The sequence below is a fragment of the Perca flavescens genome, chromosome 1 (genome assembly GCF_004354835.1).
Source record: "Perca flavescens isolate YP-PL-M2 chromosome 1, PFLA_1.0, whole genome shotgun sequence".
Taxonomy (NCBI): domain Eukaryota; kingdom Metazoa; phylum Chordata; class Actinopteri; order Perciformes; family Percidae; genus Perca; species Perca flavescens.
The window spans coordinates 26147075-26169520 of record NC_041331.1 but is presented as its reverse complement, the minus strand read 5'-3'; the positions used below and the strand labels follow the sequence as shown (position 1 = coordinate 26169520).

At 39.4% G+C, this 22446-nt stretch overlaps 2 protein-coding genes across 3 annotated transcripts; one reads left to right on the top strand and one right to left on the bottom strand.

Moving 5' to 3' along the window:
- Window positions 1-215: 215 nt before the first annotated feature.
- On the bottom strand, window positions 216-12736 carry LOC114557668 (C-type lectin domain family 18 member A). 2 transcript variants are annotated; one of them, XM_028581266.1, is made up of 12 exons: window positions 12510-12736; window positions 11253-11344; window positions 6521-6754; window positions 6286-6383; window positions 5754-5875; window positions 5281-5388; window positions 5051-5143; window positions 3886-3992; window positions 3619-3748; window positions 3369-3465; window positions 2487-2578; window positions 216-347 (listed from the first exon to the last, which is right to left on the bottom strand). In XM_028581266.1, exons 1-12 carry the CDS (start codon window positions 12619-12621, stop codon window positions 310-312), a joined length of 1323 nt encoding a protein of 440 aa, XP_028437067.1. In that variant the 5' UTR covers window positions 12622-12736; the 3' UTR covers window positions 216-309. The 2 variants fall into 2 exon arrangements, with proteins under 2 accessions (XP_028437067.1, XP_028437076.1); XM_028581275.1 differs by lacking the exons at window positions 216-347; window positions 2487-2578 and adding an exon at window positions 3159-3214.
- Window positions 12737-13806: 1070 nt separating this feature from the next.
- On the top strand, window positions 13807-22122 carry LOC114552657 (fibulin-7). Its single transcript, XM_028573670.1, has 8 exons — window positions 13807-13818; window positions 17559-17718; window positions 18007-18177; window positions 18790-18915; window positions 20253-20438; window positions 20536-20673; window positions 21424-21559; window positions 21759-22122. The coding sequence occupies exons 1-8, from the start codon at window positions 13807-13809 to the stop codon at window positions 22120-22122; spliced, it is 1293 nt and encodes a 430-aa protein (XP_028429471.1).
- Window positions 22123-22446: the final 324 nt, after the last annotated feature.

The following is a 22446-nucleotide window of genomic DNA, read 5'->3' as shown; positions in this document are numbered from 1 at the left end:
CTTTAAGCATCATGTCGAAGCACTGTTAACTTACAGAGGGGAAAATCTAAAATGTGTTGTTTAAAGTGGAAACTAATATCTTAAACGTAAGAGTGAAATAACTAATTTTCTAAGTAACGTAGAACCCTTTACACATTTGCATTACACATTCAAACATGTACAGTATATCAAGTACATCTAAACTACATTGATCTGTGTACAATAATTGAAAAAAAAAAAAAAAAAAAAAAAAAAACATTAGTGGCCATTGTCCCAACCAACATTTAACACATACTGCACACCTATTTTCACCCCTTTGAGAAATCCAGGTCATCTGCCATCCTCCCACCGGGCAATGTGCTCTGCAGCTGTGAAACACACATAAACACACACAACCTTTAGAAACAATGCAAATATGTATGGAATTTGGCATGTTGAGCACAAAAAGCACCAAACAAAGGAAAACCGTTAAATGTGTTCATAAATCCCCAATAATTCTTCAATTCTACTGAAATGTGGCAGTGATAAAACTGTTAATAATGTAAAACACAACATAGACTCATTTTAATGCATATGGAAACACACACAGTACTCTAGAGAAACATAGCTTAGTGTCTGCCGCGGGCTGTGTGATAGCCACTTATCATTTTATCACCAATTAACACAACACAGCAATGAAGGCCGGAAATTAATCTGATGGGAGAAGGAGGGCTCTGTATTCTTATAATCAGCTGAATTTATGCATTTTACTCTTTGTTGCTTCAGTGAAAGGTTGCTTTTATTTCTTGAGAGGAAGGGTGGGAAAATGATTGATGTAAGGATATTCACATAGGTTTAGCTTTGTTAATGACCTATATACTACTACAGATTAACTACATCTGATATATTATCCAACCCTTAAACCCTCTCTTGATCATGATCTTCTAGTCCTGTTTTACACTAACACAAACTACAAAGAGAGAGACATTAAGAGGTCTTCAAAAAGCCGGTTTTAAAAACGTCATTCTGACCGCATTCAAAGTAGATCGCTCATTCAGCTATAAGTGATCAATACCAGATTACACATCAACCACTTGCAAAGATGCACTCAAGTGGATAAAACTAAATATCTGCCACCGTCTCATTCCTTACGATCAATGTAAGTGGAATGTGTGTGTCTAAACACTGGCCTTTGTGGAGCTGACGCATATTGATCGCTCAAAGGCTCTGGCTGGCGAGGAATTGAGTTTCATTGATTTAGACTGAGTGCCATGTTTGAATGTGTAGGCAGGATCACACAGATCTTTCAATGTTGTGGACACACTCGATTAACATTTTAGACATCACCCTGCTGTGATTATCAGTGACAGAGGCTGTGAAATAGGTAATACTAATTATCTGGACACAGTAGACCACAGCAGGTGCTACTATCTAAACAAATACAAAACACTGTAAAGCTCTAATAAGTAATATTTTTTACATTAAACGCTGAATTAAATCAATGGGTAACGTGAAAGACTTACTTACAACCCAAGTCTGCAGGCGGCACTTTTGATTTAACTGTTTTAGTTTTCTGGTCTTCACATTTACTTTGTCTCATATCTCTCTCAGGAGTTGGTGGACTAGGGTGCCTACTTGGCTTAGGGGTTAAGGCACTGACCACAAACCACAGCATCTCTGATATTCTCTACTGTCATCTCTAATAATGGCATACAATGCTCCAAAATTATCAATTAAAAAAAAGAAGTTGGTGGACCAAACTGGACCTAAATGTTGAGAGAATAGTAAACTTCCATTCATCAATTGGATAGTCTTGTTGAATGTAAAATGTAAAGATGAATGAAAGAAAATTGTTTGCTAAAAGGTATTATACCTTGAGAAGTTGATGTTGGTTTCTGGTGGTAAAAATGGCCGAACATGACTGGAAACAGGCTGCAGGAGTCACTCAGAATCTATTTTACTGGGAATAGGTCAGCCACCTCCCATGATCCCTCTGCACCTTTCCCAGAATGGCCAGTCACCACCATCAGCACCAATCATACTCAGGCAAGGAAAATGGAGGTCGGGGCACACATATCAGCTGCATTGAATCCTGTTCCAATGGTACGAGATTTACAGTTTCGGGGCACAGATCTGTTTCACCATGAAGTTCAGAGCCTGGTGGTTTTGCGCATCAGTTGCAGCTGGACATACACTAGCATGCCAAGTTTAGAGGGAAATATGAGAGGACAAGCCAGTCTCCCTAGCAAATCAACTGTGACCATGAAAAAATGCAGCCAACCAACCATGCAGCCAAATGTGCATAGTTTTCAGAGGCAAGAGAAAAAGCAACACTATCAGTGATAAGCTATTTGGGTTTGTGCCCAAAGTTGAGAATGGCAAGTGTTAACTATTCTCAATTCCTATTATCGCCTACATCAAACGTCACATTTTTAGGGCGATCACATTGGGTGGTCATTTGTATAAAAGAGAACTCAACCTTCATCGCCTCAACACTTTCATCCACCCTCTCACAGAAGGAGCCTTACCATGCAGGCAAATGTATCGGTTCTGCGTTTTACATCGCTGGTCGTTCCAGTTAAAGGCACTTGACGCCTGCAGCTCGACACAGTTTCCAAAGCTAGACAGAGAAGGAGTAAGGGAGTGTCTACTGATTAGAACGCTTTACTGTAAAATTAAATCAGGAAAAAGTGTCAGACCAGTTTTGTTTGCTTGAATTTCTGATGAAGTGGTATGAAACAGGATTTTGTAGTTTTTACTATAGAAACTCACAAAGCAAAAAAACACAGATTTTTAAATGTGGCCAAATAGATTCAGTCTCACATATAGAAATCAGACATTAGTATACTGTAGTATAGTATTAGTATTTATGCATGACTACAGGTTTAAAAATAGTTCTTACTGATATAATAGTTTATTGTGAATTTGGTTATTATTGATAGATAGATAGATAGATAGATAGATAGATAGATAGATAGATAGATAGATAGATAGATAGATAGATAGATAGATAGATAGATAGAACAGAGGAATGGAGTGAGGGAGACACAGAAAGAGAGAGACATCTAGTGGTCAGACTGAACTTTGCAGGTCAGCCAACATCACTGTCCTGGTTCGTCCATATATAAAATGTTATTTATTTGAGACAGTGGATAATGTAATTTTAACATGAAAACTAATGAAAGACCAAACTACATCATGTAGCTCTTGCAGTAGTCTTCAAGTCATACATGTTGTAGATCCAAAAGCGTCACATCTGTAGATAAAAAAAAAGCCCAACGAAAAAAGTAATTTTCTACCTTTCAGATTATCTGTGTTTTGTTTGTTTGTTTAGCTCCATTTCACTTGGCCGTCTCTGTTTATGATGTACTCTGCAGTAGCTAATGTCTGTTAGTAAATGTGTCTCTTACCCTTGGTTGTCAGGTTGCCCAAAGGCAAAGCTGCTGAATCTAGGGATCTCTCCTGTGTCCCAGCGAAATGAGTCTTTCAGAGGCTTATATGTCAAACCTATGAAGTGAAAACATTGCTGTTTTTTTACTTCCACCTGGTAGTACATATGGTCCAAAGTACAGCAGAGCCTGCAATCTAATCTGGTAGTACTTCCCGGTGTTAGAAAACATTTATTTGAATGAATGAATGAAACAAGATGAAAGACTGTACCAATCCAGAAATTTCGTGTCTCAAAGTCAGAGTTGGTGACCTCGTTGCTCGTCTCCAGCTGACTGAGATAAAACGCCAGGATGTCCTGAACCTTCTGATTGTGGATCTGAGCTAGAATGCCCGCTCGTTCCTGGTGAAGTAAACAAAAGAAATAGTCACACTGAAAGCAGAATGTACTGTAAGTCCTTGTATGTAGATATATATGAGGTACAATGGCTGTAGAGCTTGTCTCACTCTCTCAGAGGGCAACACACACCTGTCTCTCACCTGGCAGTGACTCTTGGCTCCATAGTAGGTATCAGCTTCTGATGACACCATGAAGCAATCACCATCTATCATCACATCACAGCTGTGGAAGGGAAACTGCACTTTCTCTGTTGGTACACAAGCCACCAAAATATTCCAAAAATTAACAATAATGATGCTGAACATGCATTATGGCTCAGGTACAATGAACAGACTTAAATGTGTTGTAATCATTTAAGCCTTTACACATGTAAATGTTAATGAAATTTGCAGAATTGACTGATCTCATTAAGTGGTGTATGTATGACACGCCAATTCATATGCCATTTTGGGCATCCTATCAAGACGCGTACTCGCTTTTTAGCGTGTTTATCAATGCCCTTTGGCCTCCATTGATTTACATTATCTTGTGATTGCGTGTCAATTTACGCCGTAGCGAGCAGTATGAAAGGGCGAAAATCCGCGTAGGGAGGTTGGTCGGGGTGGTGGATGGGTCAAACACAGGACTTTCACCCAGGAGACCGGGGATCGTGTCCTGCGTTTCACGTTTCCTTTGGTTCCCGCATGTCGCATTTCCTACAGTCAACCGTCACTTTCTTCTTTTCCTAAACCCAACCCGCGTCTCTGTGTCGCTCTTACAATGTTGCCCCCAGCAACTGAATGGTGGGCGGGCTCAGACACCTCCCAAATTGTCACGTGACAGCAAGCTACCATGACGTATGTCCTCATTGTCAATACGGCGTAGACATACACACGGATAGTTCAAAATACGAACAGATAACACGCTAGAAAGTGGCGTGTATGTTTACGCAAAGTCATGATGTCACGTTGCCAGGGAGATTAATAAAAGAAACCCAAATCAAGTTACAGGAAATAATTCTGTTGAAACAGAATTTCTGATGCACAGAAATATAATTTACAGAGTAAGGTGTAAAACTGTGCCACTACTTGATATATACTGCAAATGTCATTACTGCTAAATGGTCTTTGTTGACAACATTAACAAGTCAATAAGCTGGTGCTTTCACCGTGTTTTTGTCATGTCACCAAACGTGGCATCCCTTAAGATAAAGACAGAATGTAGCAGCAACCAAATGAATTTCTTCAGGATGTGTGTTGAAACCATTCAAGTGTCTAGGAGTACAAATTGAGTTATATGAAACACAAAGAAGCACACTGCACTTACCTGCACACTCAGCACCACCATAGCCAACATCACACAAGCAAGAGCATTCTTCTTCTTTGAAATGACCGTGTACACACTGCACACTGCACCGTACTGAAAAACAGACACGTGTTACAGTGAAACCTGCCTCTCTGCTAAGAACATTCAAGAAAACAGACCAATTTAATAATGCCTGATAGCAATATGTATACAATCTCAATACTACTACACTTGATGTTGATGAGAGGTACCCTGGCACAGGCGTCCAGTAAAGCCCGGGTCACACGTGCACTTGCAGGATGAGATGTTAAGATGGCCGTGCTGACCACAGCTCATTCGACACGGATTCTTTGGAATCTCTGACAACAAATACAGGCACACCACCAAACGCACACAAAAAGCACACACATGCAATTTGAGCATCTTGAACTTGTACATCAGATCATTTTACCCAAATAAGTTGTCAACATCACCACAGCAGAACTGTGATTCTAGTTGAATGATATAGGCAGAATACCATGGAACACTCAAAATGCTTCACGAATGGCAAACCTGCATTTAAAATAACTGGTAGAAACAGTGAACGAAACATAACATTGATGGTAGATGAGAAATGGGCTTGAGGAGCGTAATGGACATAACAACATTGGACGTAGTAGTAGTCGTGGTAAATTCCATTTTTATCCCTTGAAAATACAATGAGTATGACATACCAATGTCTTACCACATAATCCACCTACATGGTCCCACAGTCTAAAGCAGCCAGACATGGAAGAGGTGCAGAGAGAGCAGTACAGGCCCGTCTTATAAGGCATCACCAGCTGACCATTCACCTCCCAGTTACCCCTGCATCAACACAAATGTATACTACAGAACATATAAACTAAAAGACACAAAATCACACAAGATCTAGAGTAGCAGCAGGGGAGCTAAAAGCACATTAATGTTCAAAATGTCAAATAAAATATCCACACAGAACAGGGACTTGATTTTACAATAAACACATTCTAAGGCCTTCACACAGGTAGCTGTATTAATATTATCTTTTTAATATGTACCAAGGACTCCCTGGAAATTAGTATTGACCTTTCATATCGGTATTGACCTGTTTTCAACAAGCATAATAATATGTGAGCTGGATTGCAGAAAAAATTTTTTTTTTTTTTTTTTTTAAGTATTACATTAATTTGCCACTTTTATAATATGCTGTTCCCAGATGAATTTAACATTTCATTTCAAAAGTGTGTAATTGTTACCCAGGGTAATATGCACAGACAAACATCTCCCAGAGGTCTGCTTCTCTCAGACACAGCTGGCTGGCACAGCCCACGTGACCCGAAGAGGCCCACACCAACTACACAACAACACAAGGTTGGACACACTACATCAGCACTTTTAAAGAAAAAACACAAATATGAATGTCTGTGAGGCGTCTGTAGTAAGTATGACTCCACACAAACATAGGTACAGTTTGTATCTGCTTGGTAATACCTGTGTATAGTGTTGACAGGTGGCGTTCTCCCTACATTGCCCACTCAAGTAGAGAAAATTTTTTCCCTCCTCAAACCAAGAGTGAATGGCATCAGAAAATGATGTGACACCATAAGCAGAGAGATGTGTGTTCCAGCCAACATGTCTGAAAGATGAGGAGTGTTGAGGAGGCGAGTCTATGTGACACGATGCTGCCCTCTCCTTTGCAAGTAACGCCAACTTCTCATTCCACTCCTATAAAGACAATAATAATATTTAATGATATCATTACAGATCTTTCATTTTTAACAATTATAGTAAAACTCCTTAAAGGGAAAATGTAATTTTGTTTCACATATTTTAGCCCTCTCTGTCAGGATCTTACATGCAGACAGGGAAGGTCTAGCCAATTCCACATAAATAATGAATAATCAATTATTTATTTAAATTAATAATTAGTTAGCAATCACATCAATAATTCCATCATCAACTCATTTATTTATCAAAATATATTAGTGGGGTCCGTTCAGGAACTTTGGGTTCAACATTGCAGGGGGTTGAGATCTCCACTTTTAAGCAAAATTGAAATTTTGAACATCAAACATACTTTTCTGCCTTCAATTTGTGCCTTTTCTGCATCAACTTATGTTGATATTAAATGTCTTTATCTATGTAAAGGAAATAATAATATGTTTTTGGGGTGGGTTGCACTGGCCAATTTTGAACATTAAGGAAGGTCATATTGTACTTTGTAGATATTGATTAAAACTGGATGAAAGGAAAAACTCTTTGGCATGAAGGTCATTCCTAATAGTACATGAGTGATTTTCTTTACCCGCTTAATCCTTTTCAGGGGTTGGAGCCAATCTTAGAGTACAGCAGGCAACAGGCAGGGAGACACCTTTGGGCAAGCTGCCAGTCCATGGCAGGGCCAACAAACACAGACTGACACTCATTGTGTGCTACGTACTCGTATAAACACTTCACTAAGTGGCACATTTTCTAAGATTTGCAGTGGTTGATTCAAATAAACAACACACAAACTTTCCACAATCAATCACTCGGCCAAATTTGCTGTAGTACTCCTGTCGCAGAGACAGCAGAGAGTCAGGGTGTACAGACGCACTTCGAAAACCATCTTGGTGAGCACAGGGTAACCCCAAGGCTGTGTCTTGAGCCCCCTGCTGTTCAGCCTGCTCATCCATGACTGCTCTGCCCGTTTCAACACCAATCATATCATAAAGTTTGCTGATGACATGACAGTGGTGGGTTTGATCAGCAATGATGATGTGTCTGCATACAGGCGGGAGGTAGAGAAGCTAACATCATGGTGCAGCTTAGACAACCTCCATCTAAATGTCGATAAAACTAGGGAGATGGTCATTGACTTCAGGAGGGCGTTAACACACCATCACACGCCACTGACCATTGGTGGTGCCACTGTGGAGAGAGTCAACAGCATTGTATGAAAACATGCTACGTATACTAAATGAATGAAATGAAACAATTGAGTGAAGTTGAATTAACTGAAGTTGAAAGATTATAATTTTTCCATTTCAACTTTCTCACTTTTTCACCATCTTTAATTTTATGGTATTGCACCGCTGACTGATTATTTAAACTTTTTTGGGTAGCACTTTCTAATAAGACACACTTCATTTAGGGTTTATCAATTGTAAATAATAGCTTCATCAGGGGTTTGTACATCATTTACTAATGCTTTGTAGATTAGTAGGAGTATTGTTGGGTAATAACACATTATTTAGTAACCAATTGCAGAAATGTGATATATTTTTCAGTAACTTATAGTGAAAGGTGGAAATTCCGTAATTACCGTTCTTAATCCCAGTAACGCTCTTTTACTTTGACATTTTGTGTGGTCAACTTGTTTCTCAATGGGAGTTTAACAGAGGGTTGATATTACTTTGGTCTCTCTGCCTCCAGTGGAGAAAATTGGCTTCCATAAAAACCACCTTGTTTTGTTGAAAAGATGTCTGAACTCTGCAGCTAAACAGTTGGGATGGGACCTCTGGAGTCTGTATATGTATCATAAGAAAGGTTTAGTTACTTATAAACCCTTTATACATGGTACCTTATTAGAAAGTGCCTCTAAATAATCTAATCAAATGTCTTTTTGTGTACGGTTAGACAGAGTTTGGAGAAACAACATCAGAGGTATGACACTGATGTGTAGTGTAGGAAGGTGAAGCCCCCCCTGAGATCATTGTTCACTCTGCTCTCTGATGTCAGCCAGCCAAAGCTCACACTTTGATGCCACCAGAGGTCACCGGGCAATAGTTCATCTATGACATTTCATTTCAAAGCACGTCATGTTGTATCTGCTGTGAGATTTAAATGTCTCATTAAGAAAAATTAGAGTTCATCCGTCTATCTATCTTTGTGGCACTATCAACAACTGCTCACTGTTGTGTACCAAATTAGCTAAATCAATAAAGCTCCATATTTTACTGTGAAGCTCTGCAGATCAGTTTTTTCCAACCTAACTGCATTACAATGAAGTGCTGGAGCTTGAGAAGTTCTGAGAGAGATTAATAAAATAAAATCTCACAAACAGAAGTCATGATTTACATATCAAAAGTAAGTACTTTAATTTCTGTCTGTGAGACCTCATTATACTTTCTCAAACAAAGAAACCCTGCAGACAGGGGTACGAAAGGGAGGAGCATCATTCATTCCTAAAATATTGGTCATTTATCTCACCCTGAAAGCAAAGCCTAAAGGTCTATATTATAATCACTTCAACACAATCTCACCACGATGCTTACTGGTTCGTTCTTATGTGAAAAAAACCCTTATTCAGACATTCACAAACACAGCCGGAGCCTTGAGCCTCTTAACGTTTATCAGTAAAGCTCTTTAATATGCCTCTTCAGCTTGGCAAAGCTTGCTCTGAGGGTTTTCGTCGGGAAATTACCTGTAATAGCAGAGTTGAGAATGCAGAATTATTATCCACTTCCTCTTTTTCTCATTACTGCCTTATCAGTTGAGAACAGTTCTACGAGGCTGAAGAGCAGTCGAAGAAAGGGGGCTCAGACTGTACGAGTGGCTTTGAGGATGTAATCTATGACAAAGTGACAGTTTGCCCTGGCACAAATCTCCTATTGGGCCCGGAGGATAGCTAGTGCATTGTGAATTCCATTATCCATCGTTACCGCTCCGTCATAATCACATGCATGCGAGACAGTTGTGCAGATAAGTACTGTATGGCGAAGCAATAGATGGAATAAGATAGGGAGAGGATTTATTGTAGCTGGGGTGTTTTGCAGAGGGTGGGATTAGAGAACCTGAGTCACAAATGAATATTAAGAATTGCTGCACATTCAGCAACACTTGAACCCTCTAACTGCTCTGTCAAATTTATGATTGCATTTTGTGTACAGTATTTCACTTATGTGTGTTGATCATCAGTACTAAAAGAGTAACAAATTAAAATGTTGCTTAGTTTCATTCTTATTCTGGTAAAAAAAAAAAAAAAAAAAAAAAGAAATTGGTATCATTTCACTGTGTGACCATCACAATCCCACACGCAGCTAATTGGTTTTGGCTTCGTTCTGACTGTCCACTATCACTCAGCATGCAGCAGAGCAAAACAAATGATGCACTAACACTATTATTTCACACTGTTGGGACTATTAACACCACAGAGGAAGACAGTTCAACTAGAAACCTTTATCCATGCCTTTGTTTAGTGATTTTGTGAGTTGTTGAGTTGTTGTTGTTGATGATGATGATGATAATGATGATGATGATGATGATGATGATGATGATGATGATGATGATGAGGAAGACAGGATGACAGTAACAGTGCACGCTGTACGTGTAGCTTGTTGTTGTTGATGATAGGGTGATGATATGTCTTGCCTGACGTATAATTGATGTACTGTATGCCATACTGTAATCTGCTGTGTATTCTGTGTGCTTTTTATATGTATCTATGTTTGTATGCTTTATGCCTGCTCTGACACAAATTGCCCTTTACTTGAGTATTTCCATTTTATGCTACTTTATTCTGCTACTCCACTACATTTCGGAGACAAATACTGTACTTTTCACTCCACTACATGTATCTGACAGATTTAGTTACTTTGCAGATTCACATTATTAATACAAATTATAAATCAACTAATACATTATGATTTAATAGATTAAGCTACTCAGCAGTATATAAAGTTATCAAACGTATCCATACCTTAACCAGCTACAACATTAAAGTGACAAACATTAATGCATCACTAATTAATATCCAGAAATATGATATATGAATCTGAAATGGGCCTTTCTGCATAATAAGTACTTTCTGAACCAAATTTCCGGACTTTTGGCACTTCAAGCTGTTCAAAACAGTTGGCTCACATCCAGGTAAAACAGGGTTGCACATCCTCACACAACACATGTCTGATCATTACTGACAACTACAACATCATCATCATTACTGTTTTTCTCTGGGTTTTGCACTGAAAACTGCAAGCTCATTTGAACTCAAAAGCATTTTGGTTAAGTCTGCCACACATGGCCAAATATCTTCCATGAGTGGAGAGAGAGAGAGAGCCTACAGCTACAGAACAGTAACTCTTGACAAAAGACAAATATGTACTGCAGAGGAAGACTAAACTTTGGTGTGAGAATCAGTTACCGTGGAGACAGTGTAAAACTACCATAAACTCACATTTATGTGACAACATTCATGCCATTCAAACACACACTTAAGAAGCAGACAATGTATGCCACAAACCATTTTTTGCATGTTAGCTGCCATGGGTTTGACTCGGCTGCGCAGTCTATTGTGCTGGGCAACAATCTGCGAGTGGTCCTTCACCCCGAGTCCTGGAAGAAAACAGAAACACTCATTTAGTAACTGTGCCTCTACTGCTGTCACCATGGCAACAGAATGCAAATGTGTTGGCGGGATGTTTGAGTGTGTGTGTGTGTGTGTGTGTGTGTGTGTGTGTGTGTGTGTGTGTGTGTGTGTGTGTGTGTGTGTGTGTGTGTGTGTGTGAGTTTGGAGCGTGGGTTAATACAGTCTGTCACTAACAATTCAACTCAAGGGTCAGCAGGGTTAAACAAAGTTCAAAATTCCTAACTATATTTTTGTTGCCATGTACATATGCATATCTATAGCTATAATATCTGGGATGACATATAAACTCCAGATTCTAGCAGTATAATGGGTCCCATTCTTAGTTGGATATGCTCCAAACATGAAATCTGCCTCTATGATCAAATAATATCCACTATGTATATATTTATATTTGGATCATGTCCTGAAATATTCTGGCAATAATATCTCTGTATTCTTGTTTTTTTTCCGCAGTGTACTGTAATACATGGACAATAAATAATGTATTATAGCTTTGTACACTGCTCATAGATAAAGGGGTTGAAGTTAAGTGTTGCCAATGCCGAATAAATCTCATATTACATTAAATTAGGCCTGAGATCCTTAAATCATTCATGTAAGGACATATTGTGGATTAATTACATTTTAGACTAAACTTTAATCTGCTTTGCTCTAATTAATCTATTTCACTCCTTTAAGTTACTTATTAGCCTACATCTGAGCACATTTCACTAAAAAATTAAAGAGTAGAGAGTTAGTTCCCCAGTGATGGGTTGACAATTTTGCCTTGTGTTTGGCAAACTGCCATCAAAATGCTCATTTTAAGCTGATGCCAAACCTCTGTAGCACAGCAGCCAGTGACAGTAAAGTTGTGCGGCTGGTGCTTTGCCAGATGGATTTGGACAGCTAAGAAAGCACACTCGAGTCCCCAGCTTACATGATTGCAAAAACTTCCACTTATAAAACAGGATTCTCTTCTCTTACACTTACTATAACTGCTATAACTTAAATAACATCAAGGAAAAATGTTCTGAAATCTATTTAGCAGTCAAAATGTGTGCTAGTTGATAGTGTATCCTGCACTACGAATTCTAGAGGAGGCTACTGTCCCTCGTGGCCACCTGACTCGCGCACAGCTTGAAGTGTATTTACCGGGGATGGCGGACTTCTGGAGCTCCGGTGTTTCTGGGATAATCCGGTTCGCGTGGATAAACGGGAGCAGCAGGCACAAAACGGCAAACTTGGACGCTGTTCTAGACACCATTGTGAACTCCTGAAATGTCTCCAACAACAGTGCCCACTTTGCTCACAGTTATCCTGCCTTCCTGCTCATCTCCTCCCTCTTTTCACTTCAACAGCTTTCACACCGGTCTGCAGCGCAGAGCACATGTCTCACATCAAAGAGAGTCCACTATATTCATTATACAGTAGACTCGCTGTAGAGTTTTGATGATCTTTTAATATTTTATTAAATCATTTTTTTTGTGTTCAGCCTTTTGACCAGTTAAAAAAACAGCTTAAACGTTTTGTAGTGATTCCAAATATGCAGGAACAATGGAGGATAATATAAAAGAATAAAAAAGAATATTTCAGGTTAACATTTTTTCAGGCAAAAAGACAACATATTCTATATACCTGCAGGTTACAATTTGGCTAGGTTACTGTTTTATTAAACTAACAAAAGTAAAAATATGTATACATGATTGAATCAAATGCACTTCATTTCCTTATATTATGATTTTCTGACCATAGTTTGGTTTCTGAAATTGTTGCATATCTATATGAAGGTTATATAGCCTACCGTATGGCCCTTTTCAGAGTGCACTACATTTATTTTTCAGCTATTGTCATACTTAACAGATCATGATTTAAAACACAAATCACATTATCAGCTTATAAATGTGTTGTTATAGATGCACATGTACCCCCCCACAACACGTGACAAAAAAGAGCTTAACTCTTGGTCAAGTGTGAGTGTTCATCATTGTTAAATGAGGGGAAGTTTGTTTTGAGAAACTGACATCCATCATTTAGATGAATCACTACAGATGAAGCTCTCTTCCTGAGCATAAGCAAAATCTGTGATGTTTTTCAAAGTGTAGCAGACTATGAGGTGGCAGATGGTACAAAATGACCAGATATGTGTGAGTTTGGAAAGGTACAGGGTGGAGCTGTCTGGCTGTCTGGCTGTCTGTTTGGACATGCTGGTGACAATGTTTTTATTATGGACCCAGTGTGGGAAGCATGAATCATGCTTCGCACATTGTGGGATGACTGCAAGTGACACAATTGACTCACACTCATCTCTCTCCCCTGTGGGCAGAATGCATTTTAATCCCCAGTTATTTCTTATCTCTTTGATTTTGCTGCATCATTTGTCTGACCCAGATGAGCCAAACAACAGCTATGCACACAATCTGCGCTCAGTCAGACACGGCCACCCACTAAGATGATTTCTCAGGTGAGTCCAACAACCAGAGGAACTACCGTAAGATTACTTCCTGCTTGAGCTCAAAGCAGTACTCATGAGCCCGAGCCTCATCATTAGTTTACTCTCTGAACTGCAGTGGTGTTGGCTGAACAAATTCCATCTACACACGTTCTCTGCAGCAGCATAGTTCAGTTGCAAACTCACCGTGAGACACACTTACCATGTCATTTATATGATCAGATTTTCCAATTGATGCAATTTTATTTCCTTCACAGCCGTTGACTAAAAGAAGATGCTGTTGATACAGACAACTAAAGTAATTTAAAAGCCATTATTACTTTGCTGGGATTGTCAGCCAGGATAGATGCAACCTGACTGCGTGATAAACATTTTTCAATAGCAAATTCACATACAGGTTTTTATACTGCATATATACCACACCCACATACATACAAATGGTATTATATACAGTATGTACTGTTATGACTGTTGCTGTTTAAAAGTCAGCTGAAGATTGCTGAGTTTAAAAAAGCAAATGAGAGATGTGTAAATGTTTTTATGGTTTGTAAAATAAACGAATGCTTTATTTTTCACCTGTAACTCTCCATTGTGCCATCGGCCTTCAATAATAATATATTCTGCAGAGGGAAAATAAATATTTACTATCTGTCATCTTCATTAATGTTTTTATATTTCCTGACTCCACTGTCATAGCTATATCGCCACCCAGAACCCGTTGTCATGATATACAGCCATTAGGTCAGGTATGGCCCTTTGTCTGATTTTGTTCAGTTTAACTAATATACAGTACAGGAATGCATGTATGAATATATTCCTGTAGAGGGCACAGCTTCTCTGTAGCGTCTCTCCATCACTAGCAATGACCACAGTGTCCATCACAGGTCACAAATGCAGCATTCTGGTTTCAAGTTGAGCTGACAGATCCTATTGTCGAATCAGTAAGATGATGTATAGTTATAAATAAATACAAAGTTTAGAATATAGATATATATTTTAACCTTTTTATACAATATACATATGTAGTTTTCATTTAACATTACTGACAATATTCTCTTGTTTTAGTCAAAAAATATTGCTGTAAACAAGCCTTAAACAATATCAGATAAGATTTAAAAATAAATAAATAAACTATTGATAGCAGGTTATGATTCTCATGACTATCATCTCACCCATGATCCAGAACATCTTTACCAGCAGAGCTCAGTTTTCTTCCACTTCTGTATAAACAAGATATAATCTAAGCTGCTTTGACCGGAGAGGAAGTGCACACCAAGTTAAGTAAAGGGATAATAATGTGGTCACATTTTTCTTAAAGTCTCTTTTCCCTGATTGGCTCCTGAAGAGTAAACCCAACATTCCTCAACGGTTCTCTGCAGCAGCTTTTCCACTATGGTCATTCTCTCACCTGGAGTCCATGCACGCACTCAAAGTTCACACTGCCTGCGACTTCTGACACATTTGAGGACTGCGCTTCGGATTGGGATCAGTGGAAACATGATTACTGCAATTGTCATCACCTTGTTTTGTTTCTGCTCTCTCCATCCTACTTTTGGACAGGTGAGTGAATTCAACGTCACAGGCTAATGTAGTTGGGTGTTTTTAGAGTATATGACATAATTTCAATTAAGTTGAAAGGCTTAACACATGCTCACAAAGACAGCTCTATTCTGTTCTATTTAATTGATTACAACATGCCTCTTAAAAACGTAATCATGCATGGCTTAAAAGGCAAAAACTGCACACAAAAATCTCAGTAACCTTTATCATAACAGCTCTTACTGTGAATGCCCTTGCTTGGCATTACATAGAAGATTTTTGACAGAGCAAACCTTGATTCACCTTTACTTTGCATGTAAGCTTCAGAAGCAAGACCCCAGAGGCTCCAGTGAATGAATACACTCAATATATATCTTTACTTAGATCTTCAATGCAATCCTGCTAAATGTTTTCAAAAAGCTGCATCTGTCTGTGAATGACTCTCTTTAGACCTTTGCTTGCTGTGCATGTGTGTTACTGAAACATGGCCACATATTTTATTTGTTTCTAACATAAGGAAGAATGAGAGTGGGATGGTTTAGGTGTGTATGTATGTGTGAGGGCAAGATTAAAGTTGCATTTCAGTGTTTCAAAGTTGTAACTCTGGTTAGATTTAATAGTACAGTACTGACATTTTGAGCTCCAGTACTGCATGCCTCCTCTTAACATGAAGCCATGTGAAATGTCGCTAAGCATAGGCAGAAAGAAGCCTTTGACAACTGTACTATAAACACCAGCCACCCCCACCGGCTGACTGAAGCCTCTCCAAACCCCAGTTCTGTCCAAATCAGAAAGGTGTTTTCAACAAATATTGACTCTTCTTACATAACCCTGGCTGGACGAAACACTAATTGGTTGTCTGAAAACATGCATGAGAGGACAGGGCAGAAGGCGTAGAATGACGCTGTTGAAGAGGACATGGCTGGAAAACAAGTCAGTGCCACTCCCTCGCCCCTGCAGCCAATAAAAAGGGAGGTTGTAGCACAGTTGATGTTTATGCTGAGGGCGTTAATACCCTGTACTGACCCCGACCCCTAAATCCAGCACATCATAAAAAAGCAAGTTAGCTGTTGCTGATTTCATCCCCTCTTCTAAAATGACTATAACTTTCTGTAATCCACACGGGGTCACACCTAAACGTCACAAGAATATTAAACCTTCAGAGAGTGTTCCTGTGTTTATGACTGAGTTATAGTATCTAGCTTTGAGAGGAGGAGGTTGCTGCTTGCAAATACTTACAGTGGCCAAACATACTCTGATCCTTCTGCATTTACTCGCTCATATAACAGCCCAGCCTCTGTACTGCACAGGTCTTCAAGGGCCTGACTCCTTCAGCAGGCTTTCATTTGTTTACATGCAGTGGAGCAGACTCTGTTTTTCAAGTTTTGATTAGAGCCTTGATTTTATTTCATACTGTACTTTTAATTAAACCATCTACTTGCATAATTGAGTAAATAGCGATAGATTTACTTTGTTGGGGTAACCTCAGGTATCCACGTTTTAGGTTATTTTTGGCAAAATTCAGTATCAGGCGCAGGGAAAATGTTTGTGTGTAATTATGTAAGGTAATCTGGTGGCTGAAATTTCAATCATAGACAGAACTGTGCAAAGAAAGACGGAAAGAAAGTGCAACACAATTGAGCGTGATGAAATGGAGAATTGGTGTTGACTACAGAAAGCTTTTTGTAGGTTACTACATTTTTTGACTCAGACACTATCATCAACCAAACATAATTTTGAGTCTTGTGAATGAATGAAAAGTTAGTTCTCTGGCTAATACATCAATGACATCACTGGCTTGTGGTCATGCGGTCTCTTTTTTATGTCAACAAATATTTATTTTGAACTTACCTGTGCCAGAGAAGTAGCTTTTCTCTATTCATTAATTCATAAAGTCAGCAAAACAGTATTCCCTTTTAAGAAAACTCATAAGAAGTTTAAAAGAAAGTGTATCTGCAGCTTTGAAGATCCGAATAGTAACACTATGTATAGTACAGTGCAATACACTCTTAAATGCTCCTGTTTTAACAAAAATCATTAACTTCTCATATCAACATCATTGAAATAAGTGTTTACAATGATGTGGTTTGTAAAAAAAAAGAATTGATACACGCATAGATTGATCTTGTTAGTGAATTACAACCTTGAAGAAGTTGTTGTGAAATATTAATCCACGCTTAATGACATTAGTCACCCCCTCTGTTTTGTTCCAGGACTGCCCTAGTAGACAGGAAATACAGGGCTCTCTAAAGCAAGTCCAGAAGCTTCTCTCAGCCCATGAAGCCTCTTACTTGCAGAGTCTTCGCAACCTAAAGAAGAAAATAAACGTGTTGCAGAGCAGCACGGGGAAGCAGACCACAAGAGTAATCAACAGTAAGCAAAACCCTCGGAAAGACTGATTAAATCAAATGTCAGATGTTTGCATATCTATTTATTTCGTAATATTATGATATTGTGAAGCAGGGGCAGCTTATAAACTGTCTGCTCCTTCTCGAAATTATCCTGTATTATTTTTTTTTGGTCTTTGGTAAATTCTAATTGTTTGTGTTTTAATTTTGTGTTTTAATTTGTTTTGTTTTCTTTTGCAACATTGTTTGAGATAAATAATAAATCAAATCAAATCAAATATCTGCCATTGTGCTTTTTTTCAATCACATTGAGGTACCTGCCCAAAACTGGACGCGCCTATCAATGGGAGGAAACTCGGCAAGTCACACGGCGTGGGCCATGAGGTTCACGTTCTGTGTGACCCTGGTTATGAGCTTGTTGGATCAGAGAGCAGGGTTTGTCAGGAGAGCCTGACCTGGAGCGGCCAGCAGCCCACCTGCCGAGGTGAGAGTCCAGCGCTGATCGTCTGCTACCTGGCCCTCACTGTGATGGTCACTTTCTCCTCTGGCTCCTCCTCATTCCTCTTCCCATCAGTGTCTCTCCTCTTCTTTGCCTTGACCATCACTCATCCTGTTATCTAACCCACTGATCACTTTTACAACCTTGTCATCGCCCTTTTGTAAACGTCCCCTCTCCTGCTCTCTATTGCCATTCCTCTTTTTGTGCATTATGCATTTTTTCTATGTAGAGATACATTTCTCAGGTGACTCATGATCATATTTCCTCTTTATGTACTGTGGTTAGTTGTCGAGAGAGCTTGTTGAATGGCGTGACATGCGATATTCCAATCTGTATGTCCTCTGACAGCTCGCTGACTTTAAGATAACAGCTCAAAGGCTGTTTGATCAAGACAGGGTTTGCCCTACACTAACCTTAACTCATCTGCTCCATTTCTTTCTCATTCACTCTCTAGCATGCATATGCAATGATGTCACATCCTCTTATCTTCAAACAGCAAAGATATTCAGTTGCATATGATCTTTTGTATCTCTAGGAGGTTCAAGTGTAGCAATGGAGTCGCTTTGTATAACCTTCCTTTCTTTCTTTTTTTCCCAGACATCAATGAGTGTGCATCCTCTCCGTGCCAGAACGGTGGGACATGTGTGGATGAAGTTAACCACTTCTCTTGTGTCTGTGCCAAAGGCTGGGCTGGAGCTACCTGCCAGAGCCCCACGCCAACATGTAGGTAAAATCGGACCACACACACATATTAAAGTTGTAGTGCATTTAACACTTGCAATACCTGAGGTTTGGGTCTTGGGTTGCACCAAATGTTTTGATACCTTAATATTAGGAGATACATACAACAAATAAATATTCCACACTTTACTGCAGGGCATATTTCTTATAGGCTAGTATCCAAATCCCCCCAGTCTGCTGCTAAAGGAGATTATATTGGCCAGGAGTTTTGCTTGCCAATACAAACCAGTGCTACATACCACAAAGTGGGTTTTATTAAATTCCAGCTTGAAGTCCAAAGCGATGCTGGTTGAGTGGCAGTGGTCTACTTCCTGATGTGTATGGTGGACTATGAATCTCTGGAGCCCAGTTTGTTTTGTTTTTCTCTATTGAATTGATATTTCCATGCTAACATATAGTTTGGTTTCTGTAGGTCTGCTGTTCATTAGACAATGGCCCACTCTGTGGGCTCTATTTATCTTAGCTACAATTCATCATGTCACAATCGTGGCTAGACTCACTCACTCACTCACTCACTCACTCACTCACTCACTCACTCACTCACTCACTAAGGAGTTTTGCACCCATGGATACGTGGTGACAAATCATGTCAGACGTAATGACTATATATCCACTATGCAGGCGACTATGATACAGGATTTCTGAGGCCAATATCAATATTTGGGTTTTAAAATTATGATAATCTGACATATATGATTATGTTTCTGTTTTTTTTTTGCATAAACATTTTGCTGGAAGGAGTCCTTAAATTAAACAAAAGCAACTGGACTTGGTAGAAATTCTTGAAGACGTTTTGCCTCTAATCCAAAAGGCTTCTTCAGGGACTCCTTCAATACATTTTTTTAAAGAATTTAGACAATAATATGTACAGAGCAGGACGTTTTACTGTTAAAATAAACTTGTCAGTGCTTTCTCGTAGACAAACTATAATGTCGACACAGCTTATATTGCTGTAGATTTTTTATTAGCCTAGTACTAGCAGAGACAAACCGTCTTTATTAAAATAACATGACATCATGTTATCTGTGTAAATAGGTTAAGGCTGAGTGATGCCAACATTTTCACATGGTGATTTTGACTTGCAGACAAATTTCAGTATAATTAAAAAAGTAAAACAGCAGTCCAACTGAATTACATGAATCTTAAGCATAGGATTGTTTTCATGAAATAATGATGAATTTGCACATTAAGATTATCTGCACATTGGATTAAAGCGGACAATACTTAATTGGACTGAAAAAAAATGCAACTTTGAAATAACTAATTACAGCAGGGAATGAAAACAAGTACTTTTTCTCTTTCCTGTCTTCCTCATTCAGTCTTTGTCACCATGACAAACACCTCTGCCGCCACCTCCCCTGCCACCGCTGCTGCTGCTACCTTGCCGGCTGCCACCACTGGGCCCTTTGTCCGTCCATCACGTTGCACTATCGTGCAGGGGACCACCCACTGCACCTGTGAGCCAGGATACACCATCTCTGGCAGGGACAGCAACACCTGCACTGGTACGACTAATACCTGCCTAAATACCTGACTAAATCTAATACATACATTTAGGTTTCCATGTGGGATGTCAACTGCGTGTGCGTTGTTCACTTCTAGATATAGATGAATGTGAGCTGTTTCATAATGGCCAGGCTGGGAGACTGTGTTTACATACTTGTGTTAACACTCCTGGAGGCTACCGCTGTTCCTGTCCCGTTGGATACAATGTGACCCGCGATGGACGCAGCTGTAAAGGTGCATTTTTAACATGTTGTTTCACAAATTTCTGTAATACCAAATGTTGCTGATAAAACTCAAAACAACAACTATAATCACCTCTGGTCTGATGTCACATTTTTATATACAGTATAACATTGGTATATACTGTATGTGTTGCTTAGACTACGTGTAATACGAAGCCTAAGATGTTAAAGCTATAGTGCGTAGTTTCTGTTGCCCCCATGAGGAATTCTAAGTAATGACAACAAAACTGTTGGCGCGTCCACATAATACAAGCCTTCTGTGAAGGCCCCCACCCGTCATCTACGCAGTTGCTAGTAGCCAAGGAGGACACGGAGGAATAAAAACATGATGGACTCTCCAGAAGAGGTAATTATCTTCATTCGAGTTTCTGCGCGGGAAAGTCACCGGACGCCACAATCTTCTGAACATAGCGATACTGAGAAATACAGAGAGCTGATTATTAGCTTTGTAGCAACTCATTCGGCAATGGCTTGAATGTAACGGACGTTCATTAATATCAAAAAGTTACGCACTCAAGCTTTAAGTACCAAAACCACCAACATCAACTCTAGATATTTAATTATTTATTATTTATTTATTTTATTTGAGAAACTTTAAATCGGATTTAACAGCAAGTTTCAATAAGAATCACTAAAGAAATTGAAGATCAAATACTAATTACTATACTCATTCATACAGTGATATCCCAACTAACTTTTGTTGTTTGGATAAATGTCTTACTGTGTGGATGTTTTCTCACAGACATTGATGAGTGTGCCACCAGACAGAATAACTGCACAAAGGATCAGATGTGCATTAATACGTATGGCGGTTTCCAGTGTGTCCGGGTGGACTGTCCCAAAATCCCTAATGCTACATATGTCAAGACGTCGCCTATGTAAGCATTATCCTTAATAATTTTTTTTGCATTCCAAGTTCACCCCCCATTGTAATAAGTGTGATTTTTTTCATTTGAGATGCACAGTTACAAGTAGATATGGGGATGATGTCTTAGACCAAATAAAAACGTTGACATTATGACTACTTTGATTCCACTGAAAACCAACTCTCACTCTTGGATGAACCTCTTTGTCCAGGCGTTGTGAACGTAACCCCTGTCCTGTGGACAACAAGGCATGTTCTCAGACCCCAAATTCCTTCTCCTACCATTACCTGGCTGTAGTGTCCAACCTGTCAGCTCCTCGCGTCATGTTCAGGGTCTCAGCATTACGTCCAATGGGTGACACGCTTCGCTTCTCCCTGCTGGGGGGAAGGCAAGCTCGGCGCCACTTCACAGTCCAGCGTTCAGACCGTGTGACAGGTCAGCTGATGCTGGTGAGCCCCGTGCAGGGCCCTGCCACGCTGGAGGCAGAAGTGGAGATGAGCGAGCTGGAGAGACGAGTCCAGCTGGGGAGGTACATTACCAAAGTCACCATGTTTGTTTCCCAGTATGAGTTCTAGAAATAGAGGGATGAAAGTGGAAACACACATAGAGCACAAAGGCCAAAGAAAAGGGTTGTTTAGGATTTAGCTAAGGACTCTATATTTGGTCATGGATGTGTGATAATCTGATGTATTGTGGTGACCATCTGTGCTGTTGCTAAAGAAGTTGCTGCAGACAGGTCTTAAAACTGTAGTAAAGTGATCATGAACCAGCACATGAACTCTCACGTGACGGATGGTTTAACACCTGTCTTGCACTGCTGCATGCAATAAATGTTTTAGAATATGGGTTCTTCGGGGGCATTGGTGATAAGCTACAGAAATGCAAATTCAGGAATGTAT

Bases quoted from the DNA above. Each gene is read 5' to 3' on its own strand.
- LOC114552657 (XM_028573670.1), top strand. The intron at 20,439-20,535 runs GTACGACTAATA...GTTCACTTCTAG, and splicing joins GGACAGCAACACCTGCACTG to ATATAGATGAATGTGAGCTG. The intron at 21,560-21,758 runs GTAAGCATTATC...CTCTTTGTCCAG, and splicing joins TATGTCAAGACGTCGCCTAT to GCGTTGTGAACGTAACCCCT.
- LOC114557668 (XM_028581266.1), bottom strand. From the start codon at position 12,621: ATGGTGTCTAGAACAGCGTCCAAGTTTGCCGTTTTGTGCCTGCTGCTC. The intron at 5,144-5,280 runs GTACCTCTCATC...TCTGTTTTTCAG, and splicing joins TACTGGACGCCTGTGCCAGG to TACGGTGCAGTGTGCAGTGT. The intron at 3,993-5,050 runs GTAAGTGCAGTG...GTGTACCAACAG, and splicing joins TGGTGGTGCTGAGTGTGCAG to AGAAAGTGCAGTTTCCCTTC.